The 17,878-nt window shown below is 52.2% G+C and overlaps 1 protein-coding gene across 7 annotated transcripts in view; it reads left to right on the top strand.

Moving 5' to 3' along the window:
• CLMN (calmin) overlaps positions 1-17,878 on the top strand; it is a 115,513-nt gene that overhangs the window by 55,936 nt on the left and 41,699 nt on the right. For all 7 annotated transcript variants that reach the window (XR_012037157.1, XR_012037158.1, XM_072839813.1 and 4 more), the window contains exon 2: positions 17,670-17,731. Coding sequence is in view for 4 of the 7 variants with exons in the window: in XM_072839813.1 (XP_072695914.1) it covers positions 17,670-17,731 (62 nt within the window). In the remaining 3 variants the exon portion in view is untranslated. The remainder of the gene's footprint in view (positions 1-17,669; positions 17,732-17,878) is intronic.

The raw sequence follows: 17,878 nt of genomic DNA, 5'->3' as shown, positions 1-17,878 counted from the left end.
CCTTGGAGGAGGAAAGACCACCCCGAGTCCGCCGGTCTCGGGGCCAGACTCAGCGAGAGCTGGAAGAGGTGCAAAGCCATAAAGCAGCCTGTAGGGAAGTTATTTTTCAATCAAGTTGGGCTTTGCCTCGCTAATCCTTCCCTTCTGCAGGGGCCAAGGGCAGAAAACGCTTCTCTGCGTGAAGGGCCCCCAGGCCTGGCTCTGGCCCTCGGACCCGGGTGGAGAACCGGGGCCTGCAGCTCTGAGAACAGCAAACGTCAAGGAATGTGGCTCAGAAACCCACACGTCCTGAAGGGTTCCAGCTGCTCCTTCTGAAGAAGATTGAATGTGGGAGGAGGGGCTCCCACCAAAGACCCAGCGATTTCTCTGCCATTCTCCTATTCTGGGGTCAGAGTGAATTTGCTCCCTACATTTAAAGATTTCATTTATTAATTCATGAGAGACACACAGAGAGGCAGAGACACAGGCAGAGGGAGAAGTAGGCCCCATGCAGGAGCCCGATGCAGGACTCGATCCTGGGACCCTGGGATCAGGCCCTGAGCCAAAGGCAGACACTCCACCACTGAGCCACCCAGGCATCCTGCTCCCTACATTTAGCATTTCTCTTTCTTCCTGTGCGATCCTGAGCACAGGATCAATTTATAAACTTGAAGACGTTCAGCATGGCACAGGTGGGGATCCAGTGTGTTACGGAAGATAGCAAAGACCACTTGACTGGGAGATGAGCCTCTTAGTTTATAGGGTCAGTCAGTGAGGACTGAGACTCCTTTTGCAGCCAGGATGATTGGATCCCATTCGCAGAATGACCATCGGGTGCGGAGGCGCAAAGCTTTTACAGCATGCAAGGTGCCAGGTGGTGGTCCTATCACCACTATCTAAGAACCAGGAAGACGGACATTGCCTTTGGCTCTTCCACACCCCTTCCCCCCCCCAACACACACACATGGGATCACTTCTTGCAGATGCCGAGTGCACTTACCACATGGGAAATAAAAAGTGTGCGCAGGAAACCCAGAGGTTAGAGGGGGTGATGTTTGGTTCCAGGTGGTCCCCCGAGCAGATTTCCTGTATTGTCGTTAAAAGCCTAATGCCTTTTCAAGATCTCACAGTCTTTGCCCCCTTTCCTAATACCCGTCCTTCCCAATTCCCCCCCACACTCCACCAACTTATCCCCCAACACAAAAACATTTGGCTCATCATCTCTGAGACTCTAGTCCACTACCCCCATCCATGTTGTTCAGAGGCTCCCGGGCGATATACAGTCTTGACACATCCTTCCCCATGCCTCAGACTCTTGCATTCATTCATTCTTTGCACCCTGCGGTGAGAGGAAGGCTTCCTGACTTGGTATCGTGCCCTCCCATAGGGCTCAGCTGCGGGGTTTTGAACCTGGACAACACATCCCTTAGCTCTTCGCCTTTTGTAATTGTTTCTCATTTCTTGTGTAGACTCAGCAGCCACGATTCACTGGAGTTGGATGGCTTTTTGAGCATAACTCAGATGTAGGAGTAGGGGGGACAGACACAGAGCAAAGACATCATGGATGGAGAGCCCCATTACCTATCGTGTGGCTGCTGAGCTGTTCTGTCTCGAATCGTTTTCCTCTGGCTGCGCTGGGGACGGGGTGTGTGCAAAACAGGTTTGCAGGTTGTAAAGTGCTGTAGAGATGTAAGAACCCGTGGGTGTTTATGCATAATAAACAAAAGGATTTTCATTACTAAAGTGTTTTTAGCAGCCAGAAACATTGCAGCTAGCCTGACTGCCAACAGTGGGGATGTGGTTGAGGCAGCACCGCCGGGGTTCTGATGGGTTCATAAAAACAAGAGGACATGTGCGGTACCACTTAGGATTGTGTTTAGCTGCAAGTAACAAAAACCCAACTTATAGGACTTCATCCAAGAGGATTCATCTATCTCCTGCAACAGGAAGCCCAGAAATAGGCAGCCTATGGCCGGTTAGGGACCCGGCAGGGCCACCATGGAACCATCTATTTCCTTCCATGGTCCAACCATCTTTAGCACTGGCTCTTGTGTTTCTAGCCTCATGGCTCCATTACAAGAAGACAGAGGGTTAGGAAGGAGGCAAAGGGGGCACATCCCAGCGTTCTCTGCACGCCTCTGCAGAACATTCCTGGAAGCCCCAACCCTATCGTCCACCCCCAAACCCCCAACTTCATTGGCCAGGCTTTGTCCCAGGACTACTCCTAACAGCCCAGGAGGCTGGGAAATGACCATTTTTAAACTAGGCAGATTGCTCACTCAAGATTAAGGGTCCTAATAGTTGAGAAGAGCAAAAACGGTTATAGGGGAGGCATCGAACTGTCTGCTGCAGCCTACCCAAAGCTGCCCAGCATCCATACGCACCTTCTTCCAAGGAGAGAGCTACAAGGTTTCATCCTGTTGGTGCAGCCAGGGCTTGGAATCCAGGATTGTGAAGGCCTGTGCCAGGTTCCCCGCCGGTTTGAATGTGTCTGGTTCCTTGTGCCTGTACGTGAAAAGACAGGTTGTCTGCCCACCTCCCCCCGCCCAGCCAGTGTGCAGGGATGGAGAAGAGGAGCAAGATAATAAGAATGGCAACAATAAGGGATCCCTGGGTGGCTCAACGGTTTGGCGCCTGCCTTTGGCCCAGGGCCTGATCCTGGAGTCCCGGGATCGAGTCCTGCGTCACGCTCCCGGCATGGAGCCTGCTTCTCCCTCCTCCTGTGTCTCTGCCTCTCTCTCTCTGTCTATCATAAATAAATAAATAAATCTTAAAAAAAAAAAAAGAATGGCAGCAATAACCACCATTTAGGAAAAGTGAGGAAGGATCCCGGCTCGGCACCCGGCAGTGCCCACCACACAGAATACTGTCCTGCACACATAATATGGTCAAAAGCCTGTTAAAACCAGCGAGCAAAATTCAAACCCATGCAGAAGGAAAGATGAAAGGAAAGAAGCTGTCTTGGAAGCATTTTTTCCTATTGACTTTTCCAACTTTTTCCGTTACAGGTTATCTATTTTATGAACAGAAAATCCTTTTGTCGAATATTACATTTGGAAATATTTCCCCCAATGGTCCGAAAGACAGAAGATCAGAAACGTTGCACTGTGCACGGGGTTGCGTACATAGCAATTTTTTTTTTTTAAGTAAAACTTAACACTTCTCCCAAATATATGCACATGGTTAGGAAGATAAAATACACAGACAAGCTTCTAGGGAAAGCTGCTGTAGCCTTCTCCTGCAGGTTTCTCCACCTGCTGGCCTGTCCCCACAGGGAAGTCCTTTGACAGCTCTTAGACTTATTAACCTAGGGCTCTTCCCTCGCCCGAGTTGTGGTTCGGTGGCGGAAGAGCTCAGTAAAATTTATGAAATATGCGTCCATCTGCAAAGGGACCCGCCAAGGTGGCAGGCAGCGTGGCAGGAGGCGGTGACCTAAATTGGAGCGACTTAGAATATCTAACTAATGATTTCCATCCTGGTTTACTGGGGAGTCTGAGTCGGTCAGGGGCGAGGTCATGGTTAGGTCACTGGCATTGGAGTCAGGCCTGGGTGTGAACCCCAGCTCCGGATCTTACCAGACAGGGTGACCTGACCTGTCCCTGGATTGGTCAGTGCGTCTCTAAAATAGGAATCAGGGATGTTCGCGTTAAGGACTCTTTGTTGTTGGTTTTTAACATCTGTTGATTTATTTAAATTCTCTATTTCTTCCTGCTCTCGTTTCGGCATTCTACGGTTTTCCGAGAATTTCGTTTAGCTGTGGTTTTAAACTTTCAGAACACAATGATGTGGTCTTTAAAAGTTTGTTTGGAGGGATGCCTGGGTGGCTCAGTGGTTGGGCGGCTGCCTTTGGCTTGGGTCGTGATCCCGGGACCCTGGGGTCGCGTCTCGCATCAGGCTCCTGCAAAGAGCCTGCTTCTCCCTCTGCCTGGGTCTCTGCCTCTCCCTCTCTGTCTCTCATGAATAAATAAATAAATCTTAAAAAAAAATAAAAATAAAAGTTTGGATTGGGATCCCGCCAAGGGCCCTCCATTGCAATCACCTGGGGTCTCCTAAGCCTTTAAACCTTCCTTCATCCATAGGTTTTCCTTCATCTCTTTCTTTGTACTTTGTTGAAGAAATTAGTGAGGATGCTCTTAACTGTAACCCTCAGAAACCCACGAGAGCGTGATGAAGCTAAAAACTTGTATTTACTTTGAGAGAAATACATCAGTCCCACTGAATCCAAAGGCCTGGGTACAGCAGGGCCTCTGGAAAAGGCCAGAACAGAACTGTCCTTTGCACACTTTGCCCCGCTCCATCCTTCTCCTGATTGTACTCGTCCGCCCCTGAGCCTCCCCCGCAGCAGGTGGCCACCACGCCACCCCCTCCATTCAGGGACCAACCAGATGGAGCCTGTACTGCCCCCCCTAGCTCCTTAACTGACCGTTCGTTTAAGCCAAGTGCCACATGGTAACACAGGCCAGACGTGGCCCTCGGCCGCTGTGCGCAGGTGGTGGGCGTCACGCGGTCAGGCTTGCCCTCCTCGTTCCTGAACATGTGCCTGAAAAATGCCATCCTGGGAGAGGTCCCCTTGTGGCAGCTCAGTGCCCCTGAACAACCCCGTGGACTCGGACTCCAGGTCAGACTCCCTCCGATAGAACCCAGCGCTTCGCGGAGCTGGTCCCCACACCAGTTCCTGGGAATCCTCGCCTGGGCTTTCTGGGTTCCTGTCCTGTTGGATCTACCTGAGGTTGTGGCTCACAGGAGCAGCCCCAGCAAACCTGTGAGCAGGGACTGCGGGAGTCTCAGAGGGCGGGTACACACAAAGGGAGATATCCTAGATTTTTTTTTTCCTAGAGCCACACTTGGGGAGGTTAGACAGACAGGTTAGTGGTGCAGGTGGCAGTTGGAAGGTGAGTGATCCAGGCTGCATCAGAATGGGCGTAGTGGGGGCCAGGTGCAAGGAGCAGATGGTAGGGGGGTTTCCCACTCATTCAACGAGCATCTGTACTCATGTGCAAGGCACTTGGGGGTGGTGCAGTGCACAGCAGCGGCAACAGTGACGTACAAGACCCTTTCTACCAACGGAGATCCCCATTCACCTGTTCATTCATTCCCTGAGTATATACCCTGCCTCGTTGAACAAAAACATTTAAGGTGGCTCACCTGATTCATGAAACAGCTAAAAAAAGAAAATCAACAAAAGGGTCTGTATCACATGATATCTTTGTAAAAATTGGGTGGAAGTTAGTATCCAGATTACCTGGGCCGTGGTTCCGTTCCTCTGCGAAACTTGGCATTGGGGTTTAATAAAGAACTTCCTGACAGCAGAGCAACAAAGGAAATTCCGCTGGCTATGAGATTTTGGTTGTCCCCAACGAGGAAAACCTGAGGATTTGCAGCGGCCCCTGCCCTTCATGTAAGAAGCTGTTCAGGAATCTGCTAGGGATAGGATCTGTCCCTTCTCTTGGTGGACTCCTGTGTTTTCACCTCCCGCATAAACACGCAGATTCATTTTCAAATACAGATTCCACCCCGAAGAAATCTGTGACCAGGAGGGATGTCAGAGCCTATCCGGATGGAGGACTTATAATGGTTTTTAAGAGCAGTAACAGAACCTTCCAGTTCACCAGGTTTTCCAGCAGCCTGAAAACCATTTACCCGGCTTTCTATGAGAATCAGCTGCTATAGCATACCTGTGTGCTTTTAGTTTCTTTCTAAAATGCTGAGATCTGAAAGACTGGAAACATTTGGCCTCTCCAGGTAGCGTGCTGTGTCTTTGGGACACTGATGGCCTGCCTTCCTGTTGTCACACTGAAGCCTGATTATTTCCTGTCACTTTCCTAACTGTTGTACCCCTACTGGCTTTGCCCTTTCTCCCCCAAAAAACAGCGGTAAGATCATGGAAGACTGATTTTGCAGAAGTGCTGAGCCTCTCATCCTGAGAAGCATTCAGGTGGACTCCGGATGACTGCCTTCATGCTGATGCTGGCTGGGAAGCTTCCTTCAATAATCCTATTTAAGAATCTCCAGCTAGAGGGGCACCTGGGTGGCTCAGTGGTTGAGCATCCGCCTTTGGCTCAGGTCGTGATCCCGGAGTCCCAGGATCGAGTCCCGCATCGGGCTCTGCACAGGGAGCCAACTTTCCCCTCTGCCTGTGTTTCTGCCTCTGTCTGTGACTCTCATGAATAAATAAATAAAATCTTAAAAGAGGGGATCCCTGGGTGGCGCAGTGGTTTAGCGCCTGCCTTTGGCCCAGGGCGTGATCCTGGAGACCTGGGATTGTGTCCCACATCGGACTCCCTGTGTGGAGTCTTCTCCCTCTGCCTGTGTCTCTGCCTCTCTCTCTCTGTGTGTGTGTCTCTCATGAATAAATAAATAAAATCTTAAAAAAAAATCTTAAAAAAAAAAAAAAGAATCTCCAGCCTGAGTACCAGATTCCTGAATGGCTGATGAGCAGAGTGATTCTGGATTCCTCGTGAAGCAGAAGAAAATGGAGATTACTGCCCTTGAACAAAATTTAATCTACTCAGAATTTTTGCCTACAAGGAGGAGGTAGCCTATTTGATTTATTTTTAGCTTGTTTCCATTTAAACTTTATAGAAAAAAAGAAAAAAAAATCAATGATGATGGTCTGGGGTGGTTTTTCCTCTTGCTCTTTTGGGTTCCTCAGACAAAGGGGACATTTAGTAGGGGTGAGGTGAGGGAAGAGGAGTATGATCAACTTGTCTTGAGAAAGGCCGGTTGCTGAGGAAGGAAAGCAAAGGGAAGAATCACGTCAAAGTCTGGTTGCCCAGATGTTATTTTTTTACTGTTTTTGGTGATGGGAGGAGAGAAGGCATTTTCTTTTTTTTTTTTTTTTTTTAATTTTTTACTTATTTTTTCATGAGAGACACAGAGAGAAAGAGACGTAGAGAGAGAAGCAGGCTCCATGCAGGGAGCCCGACGTGGGACTCGATCCTGGGTCTCCAGGATCGTGCCCTGGGCTGAAGGCGGCGCTAAACGGCTGAGCCACCCGGGCTGCCCGAGAGAAGGCATTTTCTGATCTGCAGGCACCAAACACTCAGCCTTTCTGCTTCTGCTGCTTCTTCTTCTTTTTTTTTTTTTTTTTAAGATTTTACTTATTTGAGAAACAGAGAGAGAGGAGGGGCAGAGGGAGAAGGAATCTGAAGCAGACTCCCCGCTGCTGAGCATGGAACCCCACACAGGGGCTCGATCCCACGACCTCCCCCAAGATCATGACCTGAGCTGAAACCCAAGAGTTGGATGGCTCAGCGGACTGAGCCACCCAGGCGCCCCAGCTTTTCGACTTTCATTTCCCACGTGCCTGCCACTCCACCCACCCGAGCCACCCTGCCCCTGCTGTTTTGTTTTCCTATGACAGTAAATAGAATGCAAACAAACCCCTGCTTTTGAAGCCCCAAAGTGAATTTTAAAAGTTGGGCTGTGAGGTCGGGCCCCCAGTGAGACCTGGGATGGCTGCTTACGTCCGGCGGTGGGGCCTGCGGAGTCCAGTGCAGGGCGTGGCACGCTGCAGCCCGCTGCCTGTTCATATAAATAAAGTTTTATTGGAACACGGCCGTGCCCGTTTATGTGCCGCCCTGGCGGCTTTCCCACCAGGACCGCAGAGTTGACTAGTCGCTGGAGACCATATGGCCTGCGAAGTCTGAAACATTTACTGTCTGGCCCTTGACAGGAAAAATTGCCAACTCCTGGCCTAGAGCAGTGGCTCTCAGCCCAGGCTCAGTGTCAGAATCACCTGGGGAGCTTTAAAAATGCAGATGCCTGGGCCCCACCCCCAGGGATTTGGATTCAATTAGCCTGGAGTGGAGCCCAGGCATCCCTTTATTTTAGAGTTTCCCCAAGTGACTGTCGTGTGCGGCCAAGGTTGAGAATCACGTGTCTCATCTCAGTGGGTTTCTTTCTTTTTTTCTTTCTTTCTTTTTTTTTTTTTTAAGATTATAGAACTGGAATTTGCCATTCTGTAGGATTTGTACCCAGTGACAGTGATGCAGCCTTGACCTCAGTGTCAGAGTGCAGCCCGTAGGTCTGAACTGCGTGTCCGTGCCACACGGGAGACCTCGTCCTGATGAAATCCCCACGGTGACCCTGGGGACTGCAGGTGCCCAAAGAAGGTTGGAGGTGGACCTCGTCACGGGGAGGGCCATGCCTGCACGCGCACACGGATGTGCGCAAGTGTGTCCATTGGGGTGGCTCACATCAGTAGATGACTTTCGTCTGCTTTCAAGCAAATGTGTGTCTAAAAGGACCCGGTGCTGTGGGAAGTGCCTGTGTCGCGTTGGCACGGCTCAGTCCCTGGCCCCCAGCGCAGGCAGCCTGTCCTCTCTCCTGCCAGTTAACGCGAAGCATTGGTAACGCTTCCATCTGGGGGAGGATCCCACACCTCTGGCCTTCCCCCCACCGAAGGTTCCAGCCCTGCCTCTCCTGCTCCGAGTAGGAATTCAAAGTCACGCTGGTGTCACTTTTTGTTGGCAGGCGAAAGCTGTAAATGGAGGTTTCACAGTTTGCTTTAGTCCTGGCATTTAAAGCAAATATTAACCACCTTGCCTCTCGCTGTCTGTGTCTCCCGCGGGGGGTGTCCCCGTGCCTTCCACTGTCCCCCGGGGAACCTGCTCCCACCGTGTCTACCGGCCAGACCGACCAGCTCATCCCGGCCTGCCGGGGACCTTCCCAGTTCTAGCACTAACACCTCCCGAGTCCTGGGGTCCCGTCAGTCCTGGGCGAGCCGGGACAATGGGTGACCCTAATACTCAACCGAGATTCTCGTTGGCTGAAAATATCGGTATGTGAGGGCAGGTGTGGGGTTTATTAAAGACAGATGTGCTCCAAAATGCAAATCAGGGTCATTTGTATGAAGTGGAATGTTTTTAATCAATCTCCTTTAAAAAAAAAGGAGATATATATATGTATATAGCTGAACCCAAGCAGTCGAGCTAATTCTTAGTAGGCCTGTTAAGATCTGTTTGGGGATAAAACACCAGGTCAGCCGTTATTCCGCAGTTGAGCTAACATGGGCACGAAACAGGTTCTTTTTTTTTTTTTTTAAGATTTTATTTATTTATTCATGAGAGAGAGAGAGAGGCAGAGACACAGGCAGAGGGAGAAGCAGGCTCCATCCAGGGAGCCCGATGCGGGACTTGATCCCGGGACCCCAGGGTCACGCCCTGGGCCAAAGGCAGGTGCTAAACCGCTGAGCCACCCAGGGATCCCGAAGCAGGTTCTTCATGAAGGATCTTCAGTAAAATGTTAGTTTTGAAGGGGCTTTGAGCAGCCCGGCGCCAGCCTCGGGGAGAATGTGGGCTTGCGGTGACCACACTGGAGTCTTCTCCTGGCTCTACCGCCAAGGCTGGGGCAAGTCCCATCCCCTGTCTGAGACACGGTGTCCCGATCCACGCAGGAAACAGTGTCGCTCCCCTGAGGGGTGGGTAGCTGGGACAGTAAATGGCAGGTGTCGGGTGATTCTCACTATGCCGGGGGAGACATGGTAATGTTGGCCTCCTCCCTTCCTCCCGGGGAGCCCGCGTCTTGCTCACGACAGGTGTTAGCTAGGGTGGGCAGCTCTCAGCCACAACCCCACGATGCCTGCGACGACGTGTTTCTGACTCAATCAGGGGCCCAAGAGTGATAGTCCTCATCCAGGGGCGCTGCCGGGTGACCCTTGTCCATGGGAGGCTCGGGAGTCCAGACTCCTTCCCCCTTGTGGCTGTGGCATCCTCTGTGTCCTTGGGATCGCCCCCGTATAATTGTATGGGTCTTGTCCGAAAGTGGCGTACCTTGGACCTACCGACGTGCTGTTGGCTGGAACTCAGTCATGAGGCCCCCACCACCTGCAAGGGGGGGGACTGCTGAGAAGTGTAGTTTGGCTGAGTGCCCACGAGGAAAAGGAAACAGAGTTTGGCAAACCCATGGTAGTCTCTGTCACAGGATGTGAGGCTGCCCAATTCATTGGCTGTGAGGACCCAGTGGAGGCGTCCCCACTAACGAACATCTGTGTCTCCAGAGCAGGCTCCTACAAGGAAATTGTGATCAGTTTTACCCAGAAGAGGGGTCTGCCTTCAAATGAGCTTGGTTCACACCAAGTTAAAGGAAAAAAAAAATTTTTTTTTATTGCAGGACTTATCAGAGTCTTTATTATACTGCTATTTCCCAGACTTCTTGGGCTCCTCTTTTGAGAGGCCCGTGAGAACTAATAATCTACAGAAGGTGGTTCAGAAAACAGTGCTTTAGGAGTTGCTCGGTATTCAGAAAACAGAATACTTTCACGAAAACACTTGTGTAAAAAAAATCAAAATTTATGGAGAAGAGCTGAGCCTCGCGGTGCTGTGTGAAGAGATCATTTTTCTGCCTTTCCTCCTTTTTTTCTTGTTTTCTCTTCCTCCCCCCCTCCTCTCCCTCTCTCCACCCGTCCTTCCAGAACCTGTTTGGATGCGGTCGACGTCTTATCGTCCGTGGCTGAGTGCAGTCCTCGCCCTCTGCCACCTGCATGGGGACGTGCATGATCTGTGCGGGGCCGCGTACGGCCCCATCTCGCTTCGGCCGGACGCGGCAGGGCAGTCCGCCTGCACTGATCGAGTCACCCTGGCCTGCCCATCAGGGTGGACGTTAAAAATCCCTTTTCCTAGGCTTGGGTTTTTATGGCTGGCTGGCGTCACCCGTCATCATAAAAGTGGACTGAGGTTTAGCGCTGAGGTTATACAGAATCACTCAACAGAAAAAACTAGAGCGGGTTTATTTTTTATTTCTGTTACAGGCACCAGCCTAAATATATATATATAGCTTAAAACTTAATTTGGTGTGTAATTGGGACTAGCTCTTTGGAGCGGCGGAGGAGCGGGGCCACGGCAGGGCAGGACGTGGTATGTTAATTGGTGGCCTCTGGGACCTGTGAGAGAATTGGATTGGAGTCCCCAGTTAGAGTGAGCTTGGCAGTTTTATTGGAGTCTCTACGGGTACATATTGGGGAGACCACCAGTTTGCACCGGCTGGGCCAGGTTACCCAGTCTCCGTCCCCGATGTCCCCGGTGCGTCCCTGGGCTGCAGGAGGGACACAGGAGAGCAGGGGGCAGGGGACCCGGAGAGAGGGTGACCAGCTCTTCTCTGCACCCTTATTTGCAGCGAGTGGGCGAGCTGCTTGGCCTGTGGTCCCAAGGAGGGTTTTGCATTTTATTACCAAAGTCTTGATAAAAGGGATGCAGGTCAGAGCAAACATTCGGGGAGGAAAAACAAAGGAAATTAAATGCGAAATCACTGCTGGGACAAACCACACGGAGGCCTTGGCTTTAATACCACCAGAGCCGGCGGGGGGAAGTGGCCCCCAGGAGTCGGAACCAGGGAACGTTGGCCTGGTATTCCCGAAGCCTGGCCCCTCTCCTGTTTAAAAAGAAATTGCCGTTTAATTTGTTTCTGAGTTTTATTTCTCAAGTGAACCAGCATGGGGCCAAGTAATGAGCTTGCGGTGCTGGGAGGTGTTGAAAGACGGGAAAGGAGCAAAACCACGTCCAGACGGGGTGGCCGAGGGTTGCCGGGGGTCCAGCGGCCCCAGGACTAGAGGGGCGGGCGGGGGCTGCCGAGTGCTGGCTTTTCTGGGTGCTGTACGGGGTGGGGTGGGCACGAGGGGCCCTAGCACGGGCTGGCGGCAGGCCACCTGGTGACCAGAGAGGGGGAGCTGTGTGTCCATCTCTGTTGAAAGGTCCCCGTGGCCGCCCGAGCGACGGAGGAGGGTGGCACAGCCAAAGTGAGCCCAGGAGGCCACTTCGGAGGAGAGCCAGTCTGGGCTGCGGAGAAAAAGAAAAACTATTTGGCAAGAATGGGGGGGTATGTGTAAGCATCTCAGGCTGCTGCCGCTGGAAGGGTGGGCAGAGGCTTTCTGGACCGGGTTATTATCAGAGGAGCCCCTAGCGATTGTCACCAGTGGGGGCTGTGGCTGTGGCCGGGAAACAGCGCGGGGCACATGGGATCCTGCCCCTGCAGAAAGCAGAAGTGAAGGTGGAACAGTGTGGCCCCCTCTCACCCCCTGCCCTCCCCTCCCTCCCGGACAGAGAGGGGAGGGTGACTCTCCCACTTGGGACAGCCATAGCCAGGACTCTGCCCCGGGTGATCTTGCCTTCCCAGGCCTGGGTATGTGACACCCCCCGCTTCCCTGCGGCCACTTGGTGTCCCCTCCTGCGCACTGGCCCGGCCGCAAGGAGCCAGCCTCCACGACGGCCAGGTCGACTGGTAGAAAGGAGCTTGTCTTCGGGAGGGTTTGCTAAAGGACTAAAGGACGTAGGGCCACGCGTGTGCCCACGAGGGGCCGTGCACAGCGAGGACGGGTAGGTCCGGTCACTACGCTCCGTCACACACCTGCACGGACGGGCACCACCGGCTCCTCTCCTATTTCACAGGAAGGGTTCCCTGCCAGCCTCAGAAACGTTTGGCCACCGGTGGTGGGTACGGGGAATGGTGACAGCTGCGTTTCCGCAGCCCCGTGGGCCCTGCCCTGTGCTGAGCCCCTGGAAGGCCCTTCGTCACCGCCCCTGCCCCTGATCTGTCACCTGCCTACACGCTCTCCCCAGCTGCCTGGTGACCCGGGGGGTACCCACAGTGCATCACCCACTCCCCTCGCGCGCGGAAGCCCTTCTGTGATGGGTGAGGCCAGTTTGAATGCGTCTGACCCTCCCAACCCCGTGACGTGGGTACTGTGATCCCCATTGTACGGATGGGTAGACAGAGGCCCTCAGGGAGGGTATCGGCAGGTCTCTCACTTGCTGTAGCTTTTCTGTGTAGTTGGTAGCAGTGGGGGGAGCCGCCTGGGTGGCCCAGAGCCCCCGACACGCACACAAGGGCTGCTCACCCCATGCACACTAGGATGCGGAGCCGCATGCCTGGCCTCGAGCCACTAGATGCCAGTCGAACCCTCTGCTCCAGGATGAAAACCCAAACTTCCCCAGGTGCTACCAGGTGTCCCGCGGGGGCAGAGGTGCCCCTGCTTGAGCACCACAGGCTGAGAGCTCGGCCTTGGGGGACTCCAGCCTGTGCAAGGGGTCTGAGGCAAGGGCAGCCAGAAAGCTGGAGGACTTCCCGGAGGTGGAGGTGGAACAGCCCACCCGGCTGTCTCCCTCCTCTCACCAGGCACTGCCTCCGAAGCTGGGAGGAAACGCTGCCTCTGAATGCAGGCCCCCTGTGGGAATTCTGGTCTGCGGTCCTTCTAGTAAATTCCAGCTCATCTCTCTGGGGAGTCAGAGATAGGTATGAATTCAGGGACTAAAGCCACTGGAAGAGCAGTGGCAGGAAGAGCCCTTTGGACGATGAAGGAAAAAGAAAGGACGTTTTCCTTGCCCGTGGCCAGTAGGCAAGCCCGGGAACCGTCCATGTGTCCCCGTCTTCGGTCTGTGGTGAAGCCTGTGGACGTGGCCTGCTCCTTCTCCACCAGCCGACGTGCCCATTGCCCTCTACACTCCGCCTGGAGATAGCCAGGAGCTGTCTCTTCCCAGTGAGACCCGGGCCCTCAAAGTGTGCAGCACTGGCGCGCACCAAGCTGTTTAAATGCAGGTTCCCAGGCCTCGACCCCAAAAAGAGTGAGTCCGTAGGCGTAGGATGGGGTCCAGGAATTTGCGTGTTAACGCTCACCCCAGAAGCTCCTAGAGCAAGTGACCTGTGGGCCATACTTTGAGAAACATCAAGGCATTCGCTGGCCCTATTTAAATTGTTTACGTGAGTATCTTTGTGCTTTAGCTGTGTGTGTGTGCATGCACACGCGCGTGTGCTCGTGTGGTTCTAGAAGGACAATCCGTAAATTATCAGTAGTGGTGATCTCCGGGTGTACTGAGATCTCACTATGCTTTCCTGTAGTTTATGGTTTTTTTTTTTTTAATAACGAGCATATGCTTATAAATAGATAAGCCATCAAGCCTTTCTCATGGGTGGGGAAGAGCGGAAGTGTGGAAGAGGAAATGTTATATAGGAAGTAGGTTTAAGGGAAGTGTGGATATAGGGAAGGGAGGCCTTAGTGTACATCAACGTGCTTTTTTTTTTTTCTTTTTTTTTTTTTCATCCCGAGCCAGCATCCGTCTCTCTGTGGCTCCTGACTCCTGAGAAGGGAGGAAGGTCACATTTTGAAATTATCTTTTTTTTTTTTTTTTCTGAGACAGAGCACGCATGAGCCAGGGGTGGGTGGGGTGGTTGCAGAGGGAGAGAGACACTCTCAAGCAGCCTCTGCGTCAGCTCAGAGCCTGATGTGGGGCTCAGTCTCATGACCCTGAGATCATGACCTGAGCCAGAATCAAGAGTCAGACACTTAACCCACTGAGCCACCCAGGTGCCCCTGAAATTCTCAGTTCTTGGCAAGGCAGGGGCCAGAGTCAGGTCGGGGGTGGGGAGGTGGGGATTCAGGATGGTGGCATTGTGCCTCTCTCTCTCTCTGTCCCTTCGGTCCCAGGCCTGGTGATCTGCTCCTCCCCCTCCTCGTCCTCCACCCTGCCCCAGCGCTTGGGCACCCCGGCCAGCCAGGCAGACCCGGGGATGGTGCTTTTACAGCACTGTTATTGCTCTACTGTTGCCCAGCAAACCCATACCGGGCCCCACAAACACTCCGTGAAAAGGCCAGACCCTTCCAGAGAAATAGTTCCCTACACCTTTACAACGTGATAGATGCCGAGGAAAAAAGGGGGCACTGGATTTATGGAAACTATATAAAGTTTATGGAGTCTTGGCAGGCCAGAAGTAGAAAGAGCCTGCAGGATGGGGGTGGGTATTTGGAAATGGAGAAGGTCATGAAAGAACATCAGACCCTTGTGTCGAGACACCAGACAAAATACTGCAGGTCCAGGGTGCGCTGTGGGCCAGGTAAGTGGCCCTCATGGATCAGCTGTCGGGGAAGCCTTCGGGGGTGATGCCTTCGAATCTTCCCTGCATGCCTGTGAGGAAGGCACAGTTATCCTCCTCCTCGAGAGGGGAGACTGAGGCGAAGGCACAGTGACAGCCGTGAACTTGCCCAAGGTCGCACAGCTAGTGGTGTGTGGCTCTCGGGTGGATGTTCTGGGGCAGGCTAAATTCTCACAGCCTCTCTCTTTCTCTCCTGTGTATTGAGCAATGTGTCCCAGTTTCAGGTCCAGAAATTATGGTCTCCATACCCTATTTCAGTTTGGGACTCATCTGTTATTTGTGATTTAGTCTCACGGTCCCCTGCTGTCTTCAGTCATCGCGTTGCCCTCCCGTGGGTCAGCTTTGCTGTCAAAGCTAATCTGTGCTCAGATTCTCCCACAGACTGTGGCTGGAATGGAAATGAAGCCTCCCAGAGGTCGGCTGTGGATCAGGGCAGGGCTGGGACACTGACTGCCCTTGCCTGCAGGAGCCCCTCCATGTCCCACTTCTACTATGGGATCCTCTCAGGGCCCCTGGAGGGGTATCCCCTGGGGTCTTAAATTACCTCCGCTCATCCCCATCAGCCCTGGAAATTTCTAAGTTTTTTTAAAATTTTTTATTTATTTATGAGAGAGAGAGAGAGAGAGGCAGAGACACAGGCAGAGGGAGAAGCAGGCTCCACGCACCGGGAGCCCGACGTGGGATTCGATCCCGGGTCTCCAGGATCGCGCCCTGGGCCAAAGGCAGGCACTAAACCACTGCGCCACCCAGGGATCCCAGCCCTGAAAATTTCTGATTTATTTCTCCTTGCCGATGTGCTCTGTAGCATCCACGCCTTCTCTCCTTCTTGGCTGTGAATTCATGGAGTGCAGATTCCATGAATGTGTTCTTTATCTTTGATTTTACCCACAGGGTCTGGCATAGTTCCTATTCTATGAGGAGCACTGACAATATCAGCTGGGAAGATGGAAGGATGGATGGATGGATGGATGGATGGATACATGGTTGGATGGAAGGATGGATGCATGGATGGATAGATGCATGGTTGTATGGATGGACAGAAGGATGGAAGGATGAATGCATGCATGGGTGGAAGGATGGATGGATACATGGTTGTTTGGATGGATGAATGGAAGGATGGATGCATGGGGGGAGGATGGATGGATGGATGGATGGATGGATGGTTGGCTGGTTGGTTGGATGAATGGAAGGATAGATGGATGGCCAGATGGATGCGGGGATGGATACATGAGGCATATATAGACTCACAGACACCCACTTCCTCTTTTATACCCTTCCGCATCGTTAAGCCAACAGTCCAAACCAGGTTCTCTCAGGCTTTCACTGAATGCACTTCTGTTTCAGGGGACGTACTTTGCTCTCTCTCTGAAGCCATATGGAGAAACCAGCCTGAGTGTTTGAATGTGTGTGTAAATACTTTACAATCCCATAAACTTGTTTAAAGACAGGTGGGGGTGAAAGTATAAACCGGGGCGGCCTTTTGGGAGGGCAATTTGGAAGTAGCTATTAAAATTTTAAATGTGCCTACCACTAAGACCCTGCAGTTCCACTTTTAGTTGTCAGGCATGAGACGTATATTCATACGCTTGTGCACAAAGAACCACTCAGCAGGGCACTTGTGCAAGGATGTTCGCTGCCACACTGCTTGTCACAGTGAAAAACCGTCAACTGCCAAATGCCGTCCACAGAGGGACGGCCGCTGAGCTATTGCAACACCTATATTCTGGCAGAAAGGTCCCAAGTGGGGCCTGGGGGCAGCGTGCTCTCCAGTCTTCTGGAAAGCTCCGAGACTCTAGCTCATGGCCCTCAGCAGATGCCCCCTCCCTCCCTCATTTCTTTCAAGTTCTTTTCCTTTCCTTCTCTTCTGCCCACAAAACACAGTTTACTGGAATTAGATCTTTAATTCCTACGCCTGCTTGCTAAGTGACCTTTCCTTTCAGAAGAGGAGGAAAATGAGTAAAAAAAAAAAAAAAAAGCAGTTATGTGCATAATTACTGTCTGCTGGCTCTTCAATTAAAAAGATTGAAAGCCACAATATTAAAATTTGATTTATGGGCACCACTATCTACCTAATAATGAGACTGAGAGGGAAAAAGAACCACAGTCGTTACAGAAAACCGTAGCCCCTCTGCTCCCCCAAGAGATAAATTGCCTCCCATTTACTTATGGCTAAAGAAACGTGGAGTGATTTTAAGCATATGTGATACGTTCTTCCAATATGTTGAAATCCAGGACTTAGTAATTCAGGAGTCATCTGGCTCAGACATTTCAAGGAAGCTTCCTGCGGGGTGTAGCAGCCTGAGCTTTGCGGTGTGGCGGGGGGGGGGGGAACACTGCTGCCACAGGCCAGCGAGCACCCAGACCTAGGCGCTGGCATCTCCACCCGTGGTCCAGGTCCTAGGGCACCAAGCCCGCTAAGGCCACAGAGCTCAGCAGCAAGTGGGAAACACACGGGATCCAGCTCCAAGTCCCAGCTTGGCTGCGTATTAGCTGCTTGTCCCTCTGTTTCTTCATCTGTGAAATGGGAATGACCTTGCTGGTCATATGACGTTGGGCAGGTGCTCCCTGTTTTCCTATCTGAAAGAACACGTGTGTGTCTGAATTCATGGTTATTTATTCTCGCTAAGAGGTCATGGAGTTGGGCTGGAAAGAAATGGATTCTAGCCACCATGCAAGTCATTGTGGACCCCCTTCTGGGATGGGCTTCACTTCCACGGGGGATCCCCCGGGTCCACCTGCCGCCCACCTGGATCCCCCTTGGGGAAGAGTAGGGCAGCATTTTGCACGGATTTCAGTTCATCCAGCTAACAGCATTTCTTTGTTTTCAGTTGAGAGAGAAAATGTGCAGAAGAGGACCTTTACGCGATGGGTAAATCTACATCTAGAGAAGGTAAGCAGGGCGCTTGGGTTCTTGTTAAGTGAGAGATTGGTCTGTCTCGGGGTGCAATTCGGGAGTGCGGCGAGGGGGAAGTGATGGCTCTGTGTTTAGTCGTGCATTCACTTGCACTTGCACTTGGCATATTTCACTGCCAAGTGT

This window comes from Canis lupus, chromosome 9, assembly GCF_048164855.1.
Source record: "Canis lupus baileyi chromosome 9, mCanLup2.hap1, whole genome shotgun sequence".
NCBI lineage: Eukaryota > Metazoa > Chordata > Mammalia > Carnivora > Canidae > Canis > Canis lupus.
This window is presented reverse-complemented; position numbering and strand designations above follow the sequence as displayed.